Source organism: Bos javanicus, chromosome 27 (genome assembly GCF_032452875.1).
Source record: "Bos javanicus breed banteng chromosome 27, ARS-OSU_banteng_1.0, whole genome shotgun sequence".
Taxonomy (NCBI): Eukaryota; Metazoa; Chordata; class Mammalia; order Artiodactyla; family Bovidae; genus Bos; species Bos javanicus.
In genome coordinates this window covers 2,715,464-2,734,049 of record NC_083894.1, presented here as the reverse complement: position 1 = coordinate 2,734,049, position 18,586 = coordinate 2,715,464, and the positions used below count along the sequence as shown (strand labels likewise).

Here is an 18,586-nt window from a genome sequence, read left to right as displayed (position 1 = left end):
GAAAGAGGCATGTGCATTCCTGGTTCCTGGATTGTCAGTTTGGGTTTGGGTTGCCTAGGTATTAATGACTGTTTTGCTAATAATTACGGTACAGCTGTCTCCAATTCCCCAGCCATCCTGAAAGACACAGTTATCCAGAATATGAGACAGCAGTGCTTTTTCTTGAGAAAAAGCAAGTTAGATGTTTTTCATCAGAGGAAGGTTTGTTGCAGTGTTTTTGATCTTTTCACACAAGCAAATATACATGGGACTGCCTGTTAGACGTCCGACACACTTGTTCAGCAGGAGCCAGCTCAGTCACATAATTCTTCTGATTAATCCTACTTCTCTCCCACACCCATGGAACAATAGCTTAATTATATATGCAAAATGACCCGTCGCTCTGGTATCACGTGAAAGCCCACCTATGTCTCCACTTGCTAATTACTCACCCCCTGACAACTGCTCTCTGCATCCAGCCTCAGTGAAAGCATGTTTACCAAAAGCGGGGTTCCAGCTGCTCCCCACTCTAAAGTCAGTAAAGAGGCCAGGTTGGTGGGAAGGAAAGTTTGCTTGATTTTCATGCCAGCATCCAATGGGGAGGGTGGACATCTGTCCAAAGGCGGACTCCCCTCCCAGCCAATGATGGTCAGTGGACAAGAGCTGTCATAGGCTGAGGGAGGGAGCTACATGGAGAAACAGCACAGTCAGCTCTGACGGTCATCTTCAAGTTGGTCATCGGTGGTCTGACCAGCAGCATCTTGATTATTTTAAGCACAGTTTCAATCTTCAGTTTCAGTGTTGGTTTGATCCCATTTCCTTGAGGACATTTCTCAGAATTGTGGCAGCTTATGTCATGACTACAGCCTGGTCATCATGTAGTTAACTTATCCACCTGGTGCGGAGGTTTCAGTATCTATAAGAAAGCTCACAGGACATGGCTCAGATTATTATTTATAGCCCATGAGACAGAACTAAAAGTTCTTGACTACGCTTAGTGAGAACACATTATTATTAGTAGTATCATTATTATTATTTGGCCTCTTTTGCCTGTTTCCCTTTGTTACTACATTTTCTCAGTTCTCTGATTAAACTTATTCATTGGCTGAAGTTTTTCCACAGACAAAAGGCAGGCTGAGGACATAGGAGGTAAAGGACCATAGGGCCCTGCTCTGTTACAAGCATGCAGTCACAGGACTTCACCTGAGGGGCAGGCATGGTACATGGTGGTCTCTCATGTCTTTGGGCTCTGAGCGTAGACGAGTAGAAATCCTAGTTCTGTAAGTGACTGCTGGTATGAATTTGCAAGTTGTGGACATGCTTTGGAACTGCTGTCACTTATCTTTAAAAGGAATACCACAAAATATTGTTCTCCTACAGCTGTTCTGAAGCAAATGCCTGACACGGAGAAGGCATTACCTAACTGTTCACTGCTCTTTGTTACTAGGCCAAATGCTCTAATGTTGTTTCCTTTCCTTTCCTTTCCACAAATTTGGGTTGCTCTTTTGTGTGGCTGGATTCTCCAGGCAAGAACACTGGAGTGGGTTGCCATTGCCTTCTCCATTGTGTGAAAGTGAAAAGTGAAAGTGAAGTCACTCAGTCGCATCTGACTCGTAGCGACCCCATGGACTGCAGCCCACTAGGCTCCTCCATCCATGGGATTTTCTAGGCAAGAGTAGTGGAGTGGCTTGCCATTGCCTTCTCCAAATCAAACAGAACTTCTGTCTATTTTCTTGAAAGTTTCTAAAAGCATATTTAACAGAGATTAAATCATTTGTTTTTTCTGCTTTACTTTTTCTATTTGAAACCCTTGCACTTACATCACACAGCATGGGGTCAAAACTGGCCATGGCTTTGGGCCATCTAGAAGCATAGGGAGGAAATAAAAGACTCTTTAGAATACTCTCTCTGAATTCTGAAACTATTCACTCATTTGCTATATATTTATTATGCACAGATGATGTACAATAGAGCACTTACTATCCACAGGGTCTGTCAACCACGAGACAAGAGTTTAACTCTGAAGCTATGGTCAGCTTACATATTCAAAGTTTTGTCAAGTCCAGATTCAAAATCCTTTCAGCAGATGCCTTTTCCTGACACGTAATTTCCAATGTGTAATGACGGTCAGTGTAAATTTCACCCTAGATGGGCATTCAGATGGGTTTTCTTGTTGCAATAACACACTTTTGGTATTCTGTGAGATAATAGAAGGATAACTAGGTTACGCTTATTTTAATCCCTTCATTTTGGCTTCATGATGTCAAACTGGACACAATTCACTGAAAATTAGATAGCTAAAAATTTCATTCTAAACCAGATTAGAGCTGGGCTCAGTTCTCTTTCCTGATACATATTAGGTGGTTTGATATGGGGCTGGATACTTTATCCTGCTTAATATGCTAAGTTTTCATAAAATTATAATTTTCATAATCCCATTTCCATTTCAAGATTAATTCCAAATCAGGGAAAGGCCACTTTCACTATTTCCTTTACTTTGGAGATATTGGCCATCTTTTAGGGTTTTTGTGCCCCTTGATCTGCTTGCTATCTCTCATTTCTTTCTCAACCAGGCCGTTCTGTGAATTTCAAATGTATCTCTGAATGAATTCATCTGACATCTGCATATGCACATATGAAATGAGCCCGTTTTAAACCGTTTCCCTGCCATTTGATTTTATACCCAAAAAGGAAATAAATATTTTAAGTGTTCTAATCTTGCCCTCGTTTCACATCCTATCTCATAGTTTTTGGATGAAAAATAGAAATTTCAATAATTCATCATTCGTTTTTGATTGTTCTTATGTCGGTTTCTGTGTTCTTCCTCCCCTGAAGAATGTGATGGGTGTTTATGAAACTCTGTGGACCATACAGGTTCTAGGCCTTGATGCAGCCACCAAAAATATATATATTTTTAAATCCATTAGTATAGTTTATTAATTAGTCAAAAAAAAGAAAAAACAACCCTCTTTATTGTCAGATGTTGGGCCAGGCTATAAAAGCAAACTGTTTTTAGTTCAACAGTAGGTAAGGAAGTAGATCAGATGCTAACTGACCTGCGACTTACAGACTGGCCAAGTGGCTCAGCTCTCACAGCAGGTGGCAGAGAGGTGACAGGTGGGGAGGAGGGGCTAGGAGTCATCGGTCCTGCCTTCTCTCCTTCCCTCCTGCCTTCCTCCTTCTTTACTTTCTCCCTCTCCCTCTCTCTCTCTCTGTCTCTTTCAATCCCTCTCTCTGTCTTTCTTCTTTCCTTGCTTCCAAATTTCTTTCAACTAAACGTATTTACTGAGATGTATAAAGAAAATGATTTAGCTTATGGAGGTCTCTCCAACAGAGACATGCTTGACACTTTTACATATTTACAGGAATGTTTTGAATGTATGGCTTTGTTGCCTGTGGGCCATCTGTGGCGCCTGGCGTTAGAACAGCCAGGCCAGCCCCAGGCCGGCCTGTTCCTTCACTCCCTGCTCATGTGTCGCTGTATGTACACTTGGACGGTGTGGAAGAAACTGAGTTGCTCATTCTAAAAACAACCAAGGTTTTGTAGTCTTGTTAAAGACCTTTCACTGAAAGTCTTTCTTCTGCTTTTTACTTTTTGAGTCTCTTCCTGAAATATTCTGAAATTCCTTCCAATTTTCTCTATCAAACTAGGGTGATAATTTTAATACAAAATAACTTTCTCCAAAAATTTGTAATATTTGTAACATCATGAGATGCTTAGCTTGTGTCTAGCATGTTTCCATGCTAAACCAGAGAACACGAGTTCTCTGTCCATCAGAGTTGGTGTCAGTCTAACTCTGCATCTCGCTGTGTTACCTGGGACATCACACCCAGCCTTCCTGTGCCTTATTTTGCTCACCTGTGAATAATGGTAATAACAGTGGTCACCTTGGTAAACTGAATCCCGAGTGTGATAATGGACTTACACTGTGTCCAACCAGAAAGGCCATTATTCATGCTTTTCTTCCTCCTAACAAAGTTTTCTCCATAATTGATAAAATTGTGTTTCTTGGAGAATTTTAAAATTTATTGAGTAGCTTTAGGTTGTTCTTCCCTATTACTCTTTGCATGAGCTTTTATTCTTTTCTTTTTTTTTTTTTTACTGATTTCAGACTTTTGTTACCTATATTTTCCATCAATACTAAGTAGATATGATGGCTTTACATTTTCTTGGCATTTATGCTTAAGTAAGGTAACCCTTGCAAACATGATCCTTAATATAACAATATCTTTAATTTCCTAAAACCTAGGAAATGTGTCAGATATGTTAGATGAAAAGTAATATATATATATAGATAGATAGATGAAAAGATCTTTATATATATGGATAGATGGATAAAAAGAGCTTTATATATATATATATATATATATATATATATATATATATGAATAACACAAAATAAAGCTTTCCTCACATGCTGAGAGAGTGATCCACAATAGCTGTTGGTTTTCTTAGTTTAGGCTTTATAAACCCAACTTAATTGCCTTGATTTATGCAAAAACTACTATCTTTGGCATTCTGAATAAACCTTCAAGTGAATTAAGAAGTATTTTAGGAACAATAGTCAAATTTTCAAACATGCCACAATACCACAGCAAATAACTCTAAGTTATTTTGATTCTCTTCTAAATTATCAATAGTAGCTTATCTGGCACACTGATCAATATTATGCCAGCAATGTGGGTCCTTTGGACAGCCTTGGCCTCTTGTTAAAATAGATTCAGTTGTGAGAATCAGCGTGGTGTTTACCAGAGCAGGTTTCTTGCAAACACCAGTAATTTGCATTGCAGGCACTACACAGTCAAAACATCAGTTTTCAAACTAAGAGATTTCTGGTGAGATGGTATGAGCATCCTCTTAAAAGCCACTTCTGAAGTGTGTTGCATTTTGTTAGGTCTATATTGGCTTCTTCCTTGATAAAGCTGAAAATTAACTGACAATTGCAAACTTATGTTTCTGATTGTAAGGATTATAATAGCAGCTGGACAAGAATCCCTGCCATTGTGTGTGGATATAAGTCGCCATTCTGAGAATTACACCTGCATGCCTCTGTGATGCAGTGCCAGTAATGTCCATATTTCACAAAAAACTTGACTTAGGAGCATTCACTACATGAACAAAGGTCACACAGCTGGTGGGCAGCAGAGGAGAAACCAAACCAAGGTTTGTTGTAATTCACAGTGTTCATGTTCCTCCACTCTGCCTCCTAGAGAGAGATTGTTGGAAGAAACTGATGTGGTTTTAATCTCTGTTGATAAGCATTATAAAAAATTTTGATACCAGTATTCACCAGTGTTGCTTATTTTTTTCATAGGTGCACATATTCAATTTCTGAATTTTTCTACCGAAGCTAATCATGATTACCTTGAAATTCAAAACGGCCCTTATCACACCAGCCCGATGATCGGGCAGTTCAGCGGCCCCGACCTGCCCAGCGCCCTGCTGAGCACCACTCATGAGACGCTCATCCATTTCTACAGCGACCACTCACAGAACCGGCCGGGGTTTAAACTCACTTACCAAGGTAAGACTCTTACCACACCTGGGGATGCATCTGACACTTAAATTCTGTGGAAGCATGAACATCCGAGCTGGTTAAAGTCTTGCACAACTGGAGAGTCCAGAGTGGAGCATGGCTTTCTGGTGGGAATAGAGTCTTTGCCAGGCTTCACACAGGTCAGGACCAGATGCCAGGAGCAGGTCAGGCGCTGCTTCACCGGGGTCCCTTCTGTCTTCCTCCAGTGGCCACATCACCACTGGGACCCTCTTATCCCCATTGTCACATAGCCTTGTCACCTGTCACTGTGTCCTCTTGGCTCCATGCAGGTGTTACCCCTTCAGGACTAGAGTACAAGGAGTGTCTTTGATCTTGGGGGGCCTCCACCTGCGGTAGCTCACAGCAGGATTTCAGTTCCCAGCCAGAGACTGAGGTCAGGCCACAGCAGTGAGAGTGCTGAATCCTGGCCACTCGACTACCAAGGACAGCAGCAAAGCCCTGGTTTGTTGGTTTTGTCAAAATAAATGTCCGCAAAGAGACAGGCAGTAGTGAAACCTGTAAAGGGTACTAGGAGGAAAAGGAGTATGTGTGGATAGACACCGGGTGTGCTCAGAGAGGGAGTCACGCCCTCGGGTGGTCTGAATCACTTACACAAGCCTTTCTTCTGGCTTCCTCTAGCCAATCACCTGGCTCTGAGTCCGTGTTTGGAGCATCTCAGGGTCCTCCCCTGTGTGCATGTGCATCTCTTAGCCACGATGGGTTCCAGTGCAGAGGCCTGTGGGTAGGCTGGCATCACCTGCTGTGGGGTGGGGCCCCCTTTCTTTTGACCACTGGGGGGGCCTTTTCTGCACCTGTGTAGTCAGGAAGGTCTCCTTGACCTCTAGAAGGAGGGACGTGTGGTCTCTCCATCTCCCATTTGGGCAGGGCTCAGCTCCCCTCTGTCTCCACTATGACTGTTGTCTTAAGTGTTCACTGGAGCAAAGTCCAGCATTTGCCCTGCTCCTGTTGTTATTCCATCTGGAAATGTAAAAAGGAGGCTGACTGTAACATCTAAGCTGGAGTCCATCTATCTCCTGCCTCATGTCCACAAGGGAAGGGGGTCTGACCCTGTCTTTCATGCATTTAAGCTTTCTCTCAGGTCAAAGTAATGACCTTGTATACTATTCAAGCCATGTTCAAGTTATGCCAGAGCGGGGGTGGGGGCGGTGGGGGAAGGAGAAAGATAGAGAGGGAATGAACTTTATGTGTTTTTAAACCATCAAAATGTGAGATCTCTAAAAAAAGTTAGAATCTACCATCATCAAAGCTTTCTGACATGTGAAAAAGTTCAAAGTTTTCATTTCATACACAATAATTTAGCTGGCCTTTTCTTCAACGTTGTTAATTCAAATGAAGTAAAAAAAAAATGTCAAAAGTGGAGTCTTTTTTTAACATGGTGATATCACTTGTTTTTTTTAATTTTATAGACTGCCCTTGAAAATGTTTAATATTTCATTACTAAAAGAGGATGGCATTTTGCGTTGAACTTTCAGACCTTGTTACTTCAGCGGTTACTTAAAGTATAAATTTACATTTCCAGAATTTGAGTGTTTTAAAATAGGAATCCAGGTAGGGGGAAAAAAAGACAGGGTGATACAGCCTAAGGAATGAGACAGGAGACCTTGCCTGGATTTCTCTGTGTCCACCTGTGTCTGTCATTCCTTCTCACCTGGACCCCACTGTGTCTCAGCAAGGGTGTCAAGTCCCGCTGGAAGGCTGGTGTGTGTGCCCAGGTACACAGAGAACAGTGGAGAGACAGTTTCCCAGGCCAGCACAGAGGTCTGCCTACACCCCTGCTCTTCCCCCTTTTGGAGACAAGACAATGATCCCTTTCTTGCAGGCAATCCCTCCAATGCAGTAGACTCTAGAATGTTTCTTTCTACTCTTTCCAGGGCATTTAAGGTAGGAATTGGGAAATGGCAATCCACTCCAGCACTCTTGCCTGGAAAATCCCATGGACGGAGGAGCCTGATAGGCTACAGTCCATGGGGTCACAAAGAGTTGGACACGACTGAGCAACTTCACTTTCAGTTCACTTTTCACTTTAATGGCTTAGATGGTGAAGAATTTGCCTGAAATGCAGGAGACAGGGCCTCGATCCCTGGCTCAGGAAGATCCCCTGGAGGAGGGCATGGCAACCCACTTCAGTAATCTTGCCTGGAGAATCCCATGGACAGAGAAGCCTGGCAGCTACAGTCTGTGGGATCCCAAAGAGTCAGATATGACTGAGTAACTAACACTTTCACTTTTCTCCAAGTGGGAATTATCTTCCCTTCATTGCTTTTCTAGTGGCTGTTTCTCTTTCTCCTTAATACACTCAAGTTCCTCTCTTTCTCACACACACACCCCTGCTTATGTTTAATTTTAATGACCCCTTCAGCTCCCACTTTCTCAGAAGCACTGTGGAGGAATCATCTCCTCCAGTTCTTCCAGAGTCTCCTCCTCTTCTCATTTCTCCTGCCCACCCACATATACTGTCAACACCCCTGTAGTTACACAGTCATCCAAGTCTGCAGGTTTTTGTGTCATCTGAGGTTCTCCAGTGGGTGATGAGACCCGCCCGTGACAGCTCAGCAGGAGAAGAACTAGCACAAGTTTATGAGTACACACTTTTCACGGGCTCACAGATGCCTGCGAGAACCCAGACAAGAGTCACTCACAGGAGTGGCTAGAACTTGGGGGTTTAGGTAGCTTCCGAAGCTAAAACAAGGGGGAAAGGGGTTCAGGATTCCAAGAAGAGAGGCAGCAATGGGAAGAAGACCAGGAAATCTGTGGTTCGTGAGGGTCGTTGAGTGAAGTTTGTTGTGTTGATTTATCTTTCAAAACATTTATAGGAGTATAGTTGTTTTACAATGTTAATTTCTTCTGTATAGCAAAGTGCAACAGCTACATGTATACATAAACCCCTCTGTTTTGGATTTCCCTCCCGTGCAGGTCACCACAGAGCACTGAACAGGGTTTCCTGTGCTGTGCAGGAGGTTCTCATCAGTGATCTGTTTTATACATGACATCAGTACTGTGATGATTAACCCCACTCCTTTTCTCTGAGAAGAGTTTAGGGAGTATCCTCTTGGCACAAGAGTGAGAGACTTCTCTGCATATGTACATTCTATTTGTCAAAATAATTTCCTTCTCAAAAGAAGACCCTGTGCCCCGCTTTTAGAGCTTTCCCCTGCATCTGCTGGTTCTCAAATACACCCCATGTTGTACTGCACAAACACAGATATAGCTCTCTCAGAATCTCCCACAAGGATTGCAAGGGCCTGATGGAGTCAACACCATCTCCTGTCTAGCAGATGAGGGATCTCTATGCACTGACACTGAACAGAAATTCGGAGACAGAGTTACAGAGGAGAAAAAAAGAGTGGCTTTATTTCCTTGTCAGGCAAAAAGGAAACACTGTAGGCTAGAACCTCAATAACTGTGCCCTCACCTCCCTGGGGAATAGGGAGAAGTTATATAGTCAGGACTTCGGGTTGGGAGTAGGTGATAAGGATCAAGGCAGTAATAGCCTTACATTCTTCTTTCTACTGCAAAGTTTCAAAACTGTCACAACACACTGGGTTTGGTGGACTCCAAGGGCAGGGTTGCTGGTAAGATGAGGGTATGTGCAGGGTCTCAGGTGGGTCTAATCTCCCTTATGGCAGAAAGTGAAGAGGAACTAAAGAGCCTCTTGATGAAAGTGAAAGAGAAGAGTGAAAAAGTTGACTTAAAACTCAGCATTCAAAAAACTAAGATCATGGCATCTGGTTCCATCACTTCATGACAAATAATGGGAAAACAATGGAAACTGTGACCGACTTTATTTTCTTGGGCTCCAAAATCACTGCAGATGATGACTGCAGCCAAGAAATGAAAAGAGCTTTCTCCTTGGAAGAAAAGCTATGATTATCCTAGACAGCATATTAAAGGCAGATATATTACTTTGCCAACGAAGGTCCATCTACTCAAAGCTATGGTTTTTCCAGTAGTCATGTATGGATGTGGATTTGGACTCTAAAGAAAGCTGAGTGCCAAAGAACTGATGCTTGCGAACTATGGTGTTTGAGAAGACTCTTGAGAGTTCCTTGGACTGCAAGGAGATCATACCAGTCAGTCTTAAAGGAAATCAGTCCTGAATATTCATTGGAAAGACTGATGCTGAAGCTGAAATTCCAATACTTTAGCCACCTGATGTGAAGAACTGACTCACTGGTAAAGACTCTGATGCTAGGAAAGATTGAAGGCAGGAGGAGAAGGAGATGACAGAGGATGAAATGGTTGGATGGCATCACCAACTAGATGTACATGAGTTTGAGCAACCTCTAGGAGTTGGTGATGAACAGGGAAGCCTCGGTGCTGCAGTCCGTGGGGTCGCAAAGTGTTGGACTGAACTAAACTGAATCTCCATGAGTTTCTCTGGTCCCTATAATCTTGCCTCAGGAGGTGGCTTCATGGCTGTTCCTCCTTTGATTAGCAACTGTTTCAGTCTGCCCTTTGGAACTCAGGGACACCATGGAAGCTGAAGAAATGGGGGACAAAAGTGCTTCAATGTCTGGGAGCCCATAGGACCCCACTCAGTCTCAGTTAGAGAAGTCCTGGGGGTGCCATCTGACCTGGGCCTTGCAGTTAACACAGGTTTACTGAGAACTAAATGGCTCCTGTACATGTGACTCTACTTGAGTCAATGTGCTGGTGCTAAGTCACTTCAGTCGTGTCTGATTCTTTGCGACCCTCTGGACTATAGCCCGCCAGGCTCCTCTGTCCACAGGATTCTCCAGGCAAGAATACTGGAGTTGATTGCCATGTCCTCCTGCAGGGGATCTTTCCAACCCAGAGACTGAACCCGTGTCTCTTATGTCTCCTTCACTAACAGGTGTGTTCTTTACCACTAGTGCCACCTCAGAAACAGAGTCAAAAAGGAGCATGTGAAATGTGCAAAACACCCCAGACAAGACACTGAGAAACCAGAGAAGAAAGTGAACTCAAAGAGGTAGCAGCAGAGAAGATGCAAAGCCATATGCTCCTAGAAAGTGGGGAAAATTCATGTGCTGAACTCAGATTTTGCCCTTCCCACCGATGTTTGTGGAGGGGAAGAAACACATTTCCCCTATTTTTCTGGATTCTTTTCTGAGATCACCCCCCTGTAAAAACATGAGAGGTGAGCAGGGAAGCACGGTGTGGTTGTCAGGCAGATTGAGCTTGTTCTTTTCTTCTCCACTGATAAGTTTCTGGAGATTTAGCCACCTTTCTCTTCCTGGAGCAGAGAAAGGACACCCTTACTTACCAAAGGAGATTTCCCTCATAGATGTAAATGTCTCCTATAAATGACTAGCTTCTACTCTGTTTCCAAAGATACCCCCATGTCTGCACCTCCTTAAGGATAACGAACTCGCGATAATCCTCACACCAAAGAGGAATATTTTGGGGCAGCAAATTCTTCTCCCTTTCATTTGTTTACATGTAGGTTCACCTTTCTTTAAATTAAAAAAAAAAAGCCATTGTGGGGATCACAGTGTCAGCAGTGTTCTTCTCTGGGTTTCTTCCTCTTATCTTCCGTCCATCAAAGCTAGCTGTGGTGACTTAAAATCCAGTCTGTGGGCCTCCCCTGGCAGTCCAGGGGTTAACAGTCAGCGATTCCACTGCAAGGGGCACAGGGTCCATCTCTGGTCGGTGAACTATGATGCAGCATGCTGCACGGCATAACCAAACAAGACTTTAAAAGATTAAATAAAACAAAATCGCATTTGTAAATTTACAGATCCAGCTTTCACATGATTAGGTGATCATCAAGAAAATAAAAGAAACAACACTCAAATCTGAAATTGTGCTAGCGTTGCTGTCATCTTTCTGAATCACAGATCTTAACAGGTTGTAGTGCCGCCCATCTCTGGACCACTCAGGCCTGGCCAAGCAACCTGGAGTGAGGGTGCTGGCATCCTGATCTATGGCTGCTGCGTTGGAGCTTCTAGGAGAAAGGACAGTTTGGGGCTGGGTCCCTGAGGAGAGGCACAGGTTTGCAGAGGTGTTGAGACTGGAGACTGAATTTATCCACACTTGCATCTGGCTTCATGCAGGATAAGAATCTGTCCTTCCAAAGGGTGTTTATATAATAAACATAAATGTTCCTTAAGGTGTTTATTCCAAATTTAGGTTTTAAAATGAATACAGGCTAAAGGCTGGAGACTTTCTAGGAGCTGGAATGGGGGTCATAGCCCTTCCGAGTTAGCCCAAAGCCTGTAAACCATCTCTTGGCTCCCAGACAGAGTGCACAGCCTGGAGCCACTGGAGCTCGATTACTGTCCTCTGAGGGCACCCTGATGGTCACTTCAGAGGATCAGTCCCCAGGCCCATGAGAAACATATACCTACACTGTGAAACTGACAAGAGGCTCTTAAAAAGACTTATATGCATCTCCAAGGGACAGAGGAAAAATGTATAGTGACAAGTTTTCTAAAATTAACGCTGTAAGAAAAGGGAGGTCAAGAGCAGAGTCTGAACAAAGCCTGGGCAGAGTCTCATGGTCATAACTGTCAATCACCCCGAGAAGTCCCGGGTGACTTCTGCCAGCACTGAGTACATCAAGGCCAACCAGTATGTGATGCTTGTAGCCTTTTTCTCCTTGTTGCCTTGTGGTCCGAGGATGGCTGTTGTACCTCTGACACCAGGTCCACATGCATATGAGAAAATGGGGCTAGGGGACAGCTTCTTAATACTGTATTTAAATTTTTAACTTTTCTTTTTTTATTGACTTTGCAAGACTCAAATACAGATTCCCATGCTATTATTGTTTGCTGTGTACTTTTGAAATTAGATTTTATCCTACGTATGTGCTAAGTTGCTTCATAGAAAAAACTAGAGAGTTCCAGAAAAACATCTACTCCTGCTTTATTGACTACCCAAAGCCTTTGACTATGTGGATTAAAACAAACTGTGAAAAATTCTTAAAGAGATGGGAATTACAGACCATCTTACCTGCCTCCTGAGAAATCTGTATGCAGGTCAAGAAGCAATAGTTAGAACCAGACATGGAACAAAGAACTGGTTCCATATTGGGAAAGGAGTACATCAAAGCTGTATATTGTCACCCTGCTTATTTAAATTATATGCAGAATACATCATGCAAAATGCTGGACTGAGTGAAGTGCAAGCTGGAATCAAGATTGCTGGGAGAAATATCAATAACCTCAGATATGCAGATGACACCACCCATATGGCAGAAAGTGAAGAGGAACCAAAGAGCCTCTTGATGAAAGTGAAAGAGGAGAGTGAAAAAGCTGGCTTAAAACTCAACATTCAAAAAACTAAGATCATGGCATCCGGTCCCATCACTTCATGGCAAATAGATGAAGAAACAATGGCAACAGTGACAGACTTTACTTTGGGGGGCTTCAAAATCACTGCAGATTGCAACTTCAGCCATGCAATTAAAAGACTCTTGCTCCTTGGAAGAAAAGTTAGGACCAACCAAGAGAGAATATTAAAAAGCAGAGACATTACTTTGCCTACAAAGGTCCGTCTAGTCAAAGCTATGGTTTTTCCAGTGGTCATGTATGGATGTGAGAGTAAAGAAAGCTGAGTGCTGAAGAATTGATGCTTTTGAACTGTGGTGTTGGTGAGAACTCTTGAGAATCCCTTGGAGAGCAAGGAGATCAAACCAACCAATCCTAAAGGAAACCGGTCCTGAATATTCATTGGAAGGACTGATGCTGAAACTGAAACTTCAATACTTTGGCCACCTGATCCAAAGAGCTGACTCCTTGGAAAAGACACTGATGCTGGAAAGGATTGAGGGCAGGAGGAAAAGGGGACGACAGAGAAGAGATGGTTGGATAGCATCACCAACTTGTTGGACATGAGTTTGAGCAAGCTCTGGGAGTTGGTGATGGACAAGGAAGCCTGGCATGCTGCAGTCCATGGGTCTCAAATAGTTGGACATGACTGAGCAACTGAACTGATACTGAAGTCGCTTCAGTCCTATCTGACTCTTTGTGACTCTATGGACTGGGGTCTGCCAGGCTCCTCTATCTATGGGATTCTCCAGGCAAGAATAGCAGAGTGGGTTTCCATGCCCTCCTCAGATTTTATCTTATGTAACTTTAAACCTCCATTGTTCAAACAAATTTTTTTTCTATTGATATTTTTCAGATAGGGTTACTAAGGCTGTGTCTATATAGCTCCAAAAGCTATCAATTAGTTCGCTCCAAAAAGAGTACTGAAGGAAAGAAAGCGAGAGAGGAAAGAAGGAAAGAAGAACATGATACCACAAAAAGTCTGTGTAGGGACTTCAAGAACCAGCTTATGGTTGCTGGGAGGAAGGGATAGTTAAGAAGGAGGGGGTGGACAGCTATACATTGTTATATCTGAAAATAGATAACCAACAAAGTCTTACTATATAGCACAGGGAATTCTGTTCAATGTTATGTGCCAGTCTGTATGAGAGGGAAGTTTGGGGGAGAGTGGATGCATGCATATGTGTGTCTGAGACAGTTTGCTGTCCACCTGAAACTATCACAAATTGTTTGTTAATTAGCTATACCTCAATACAAAATTAAAAATTAAAAAAAATTCTGTATAGGAATAATCTAGACCAGAAATCATAAAACTACTGAGTTTCATTAGGAAAATATGAATATTTTTAAGTTGTCAATATTAGCATTAGATTTTACATAATTGGTAAAAGACCCGTTTTCCTGTTGTGATGTCAGAATCAGGGTGGTTTGCCGGTATCAGCAGGGGCTGTCCCCTGAAGTGTCAGAGTGATGGCCCTTCCAAGGTGCCAAGGCAGCGACTTCAAAAGTCTCCTTTAGCAGCCCGCCAGCTTTGAACTTGTGTCTCCTTGGCCTGTAGGCATCAGAATCTGTGAGTTCTCGTCCAGGCTAAACACCTAGTTCGTTGAGCGAATGTTTTATTTACTTGACACCTGACTCTAAATTTCAGTATCCACATTTAAAAAAAAAATTCTAAGCAATGTATTTTTAATGTAGGCAATTAATTGATATAGTTGAAAGACATAAAAATAAATTAAGTAAAAAAGAATGAGAACATGAATATGAGGTGTTTGGATTTCTTGTGGAGTATCTTAGCCGACAGGGGTGACACTTAATTAGATAGTTTGTCATTTTATAAAATTTATAAGCTGGCCAAATGACACAACTCTGATGTGTGTGTCACAGCGAAATTCCTAGGTTGCACTTGAGATTTATAAGTTAAGCTTATGATTAATAACTCATAAGAAGATGCATAAATCATGCAGATAATTCTTGTCATTCTCAGTGGTGTCTGTGTATACCCCTTATTACTAAGCCTTCTCATTTATTTATGACCATATAAAGGTCAAAAATGTTACCAGTAGTACATGTAGCTGTCTTGAAGTTAAATGACTTATACAGAACTTGAGAAGTGAAAGATGAATTGTGTTAAATAAAATTGAGTTCAGGTACCCTACTTCTAAGTCAAAAACTGGGAGATGGCTGATAGGATGAAGATATTTATCAACTGATTAGATATCAGTCAGAAAATATAATAGGTATTAGAAAGATGACTACATGCTTCCACCTGCTGCCACATCCAGTGCCTATAATTTAAACACTTGATGCAAATACCACTTAAGACTGACAGACGTGAACAATGATTATTTTCTCAGATCCAAACAAAGGATTCTCCTGAAAAAGAGAAATTCTGAGTGTTGTCTTCTTCTTGTAGTATAGGTATGAGCTTATTGGTACTGACATTGTTTTTCATGGTATTTGCAAAATTATTGCCATATTAAGACTTTGGTTGTCATTGTTGTTCAGTCCCTAAGTTTTGTCCAACTCTGCATCCCTATGGACTGTAGCCTGCCAGGCTCCTCTGACCGTGGGATTTTCTAGGCAAAAATACTAGAGTGAGTTGCCATTTCCTTCCCCAGGGGATCTTCCTGGACCAAGGATTGAACCCGTGTTTCCTGCATTGGCAGGCGGATTCTTTACCACTGAGTCACCTGGGATACCCATTAAGATTCTTAGGACTTTCTTTTCCTTTTCTTTTTTGAGACTTGACATTTGAAGTTGAATACTTGTCTTCCCTCCTTTCTTTTCTCCTCCTACATCTTTCTTTCTCTCTCTTTCTTTATGTCTCTTTCATTATAAAGCATAATTATTAGATGCCAAAAAGCTTAAAGATAATTTTAAGTTCTTTAGCCATAAGTGGTAAAAACATCTTTTTTCCTTTTGCTATATGTGCTCAACACCTTTAAAAAAAAATCACTTTAATAGGATGTGTTAAATCTGCTTATTCATGCCTACAATCACAAAACCATTGTCATTTTAGTGAATTGAATCTGTGAGAAAATAAGCTATAGTTTGTGGCTACCAGTTTTTCCCCTTTAGGAGGAAAAACAATTAAACTGCCTTTATGTGCCGTGAACAACCGAAGAATTCATTCACACTGACTGTATGAACGCGCTCACTGTGATTCCTTATAGACACGGCTGTGATTTAAACATGAAGTTGATGTGCCTTTAAAGCTGCTGCTCTTTCTTCTGTGAGCATGCTCTTCTGAGCTGTTGGGGAGCAAGGACAGTGAGCTTCCTCTGTCCTTTTTCCACCATCCACATGTCTGAACCAAGCTCTCAACATGAGGCTCTTTATAAAGAAGGCTATTTCACCTAAAAATGCTTAAAGCAGTGGGCAGTACACTACTGCATCAATCCTCATCTTCTGCAGGGTACCCTTTTTCAAGATGGAAAAGTGGTTCATGGACTAAACTCTTAGAGACCAGGGTCGAAATCTTAAAAGGTGTCCCATTTCCTCCCTAAAGGTCATGTGGATCTGCTTTTCCTTTTATGGCTTTGCTGAAAGTAAAGTAGTAATCTCAGCCACTTTGTCCCTTAGCGGAGCTGTTCCTTGGACCAAAGGCTCACCTGGACAGGTATGTCAGTGGCTGTGCGAGGCCAGCGATTTCTTTGGGTCAGAACAAACATTTCTTCACAATGTAAAAGCTGTTGTGTAAAATGACGGCTGGGCCCTCAGTGCTTGGTTGGTGGAAGCATGAGACACAATTGGAGTTGCCACTGTGAGCAAGCAGTTTGGTGACCTGTCCTCCAGGGGAGCCTGTGGGCAGCCTGAAAGGTATGGGGTTGGCTGCAGCCTTCACAGTGATGTAGGTGGACATCACCAGTAGGTTTGGCGATCAAGCAATTCACATGAGCAATAGAGAACATTTAGGTGGCCAATCTGTCTTAAAAATGAGAGCTAGGAATGTGCCCTCATTATAGAGGTCAATGATATGTCATCCTAGTCATGACAAGAGCCCCCTCTGGAAGCTGGTGATCTTGTGTGCCTGTGCACTTGAGAAATTCCATGGACTGCAGCACGAGTCTAGTCACTTCTGGACCAGATCAATCTTTTCATTGAGAGGAAGCTGAGGACGTGAAAGGGGTTTCGAGGTCATATTCATTGTGGACCTTGATGCTAACTGCAGTCTCTCCTCCCTGTAACAAGGCTCTTTCTTAGTATTTCACATTAATTCCTGGTATTAGAACTGGCTTCTCCCTCCTGAGTCTACCTCTATCAGAGAAGAGGCTTGAGTGCTATGTCTTGAGCAATGAAACATTTTATCATACAAACCAGACATTTCTTACAGTTAAGACTTAGCCTTACTCAGTTAATGCATATCAACCATGTTCACTGCATTTGTCATCGTTGTTAATTCTTGTAGATCAGATAGGCATAATTGTTCCCCTTTCATAAATGAAGGAAAGAGCCTACCAGAATGGAAGTGGTTTGGTCCACATCCCGGGTCCATCAGATGGGAGACACAGGTCCAACTCAGTCCCAGGGCTCCCTTGCAACACATTCCAAGGCCTCTGCTATTTTACAGAACTACCTCAAGACTCTTGTCTGTACTCGGAAACCTGTTTTTCTGTTGGTTGATGATTCTCTCTCTACTTCAACTTTTCAATTATATATCACACAACAAATCTTTTAGAAATACTGAATAACACCTCACAAAAAATCTTTCAGTTCAGTTCAGTTCAGTCACTCAGTCATGTCCGACTCTGAAACCCCATGAATTGCAGCATGCCAGGCCTCCCTGTCCATCACCAACTCCCGGAGTTCACTCAAACCCAAAAAGTCTTTGGGAGTTGTCAAATATGGAAGTGTCTGAAAAATATATGAAATGTATGAAGGACTTGATGGCCTTCAGTTGAAACAGAACTTGTCTGAAAATGGTGATTTTTTTTTTTAATTTAGTCATAAGTTTTAATTAAATTTTTGAGTTACAGTTTTCAAATTGCTTTACACTATTATGCCTAAATGCTTCCTGTTTTATAATTTGATACCTTATCTTCTTATTTGTTCTAGTAGTCTGGAGGTTTTCAAGGATTTTCTATGTATAAAACCAACTATACTTCAGTTATGATGCATTTTAACATAAATTCCTACAATTTGCTATAGTTTTTTTTTTTTTTTTGCCATCTATGCTCATTAGTGAAACAGGTTTATAATTTTCTTTTTCTCTACATTCCTTGTCTAGTTTAGCTATTACATTAAACCAGATTAATAAAATCATTTGACTAGTTTCCCCCTCTTCTTCTATTACTGTTTCTTAAAGGTTTGCTAACAGTCACCTGTCAGAGAAGGCAATGGCACCCCACTCCAGTACTCTTGCCAGGAAAATCTCATGGATGGAGAAGCCTAGTGGGCTGCAGTCCATGGGGTCGCTAAGAGTCAGACACGACTGAGTGAATTCACTTTCACTTTTCCCTTTGCTGCATTGGAGAAGGAAATGGCAACCCACTCCAGTGTTCTTGCCTGGAGAATCCCAGGGATGGGGGAGCCTGGCAGGCTGCCATCTATGGGGCTGCACAGAGTCAGACATGACTGAAGTGACTTAGCAGCAGCAAACAGTCACCTGTATCTAAGCCTGGCATCTGTGAGGGAACAGGGAGGTAGTGAAGTTCAACTCAAGTCTTTAATGGCTATTACTTTATTTGGGTTTTATATTTCTATTCTATTTCAATTTACATTGTTTTTAACTCTCTTTTATGAAAATTAGCCATTTCATCTAAGTTCTCAAATATATTGGCATAAGGTCGCTAATAATCA

The 18,586-nt window shown here is 42.1% G+C and overlaps 1 protein-coding gene across 1 annotated transcript in view; it reads left to right on the top strand.

Moving 5' to 3' along the window:
• The window catches only part of CSMD1 (CUB and Sushi multiple domains 1), a 2,072,278-nt gene that overhangs the window by 1,888,066 nt on the left and 165,626 nt on the right, over positions 1-18,586 (top strand). Inside the window, exon 41 of the mRNA XM_061404066.1 lies at positions 5,295-5,504. Within this exon, the coding sequence (XP_061260050.1) occupies positions 5,295-5,504 (210 nt within the window). The remainder of the gene's footprint in view (positions 1-5,294; positions 5,505-18,586) is intronic.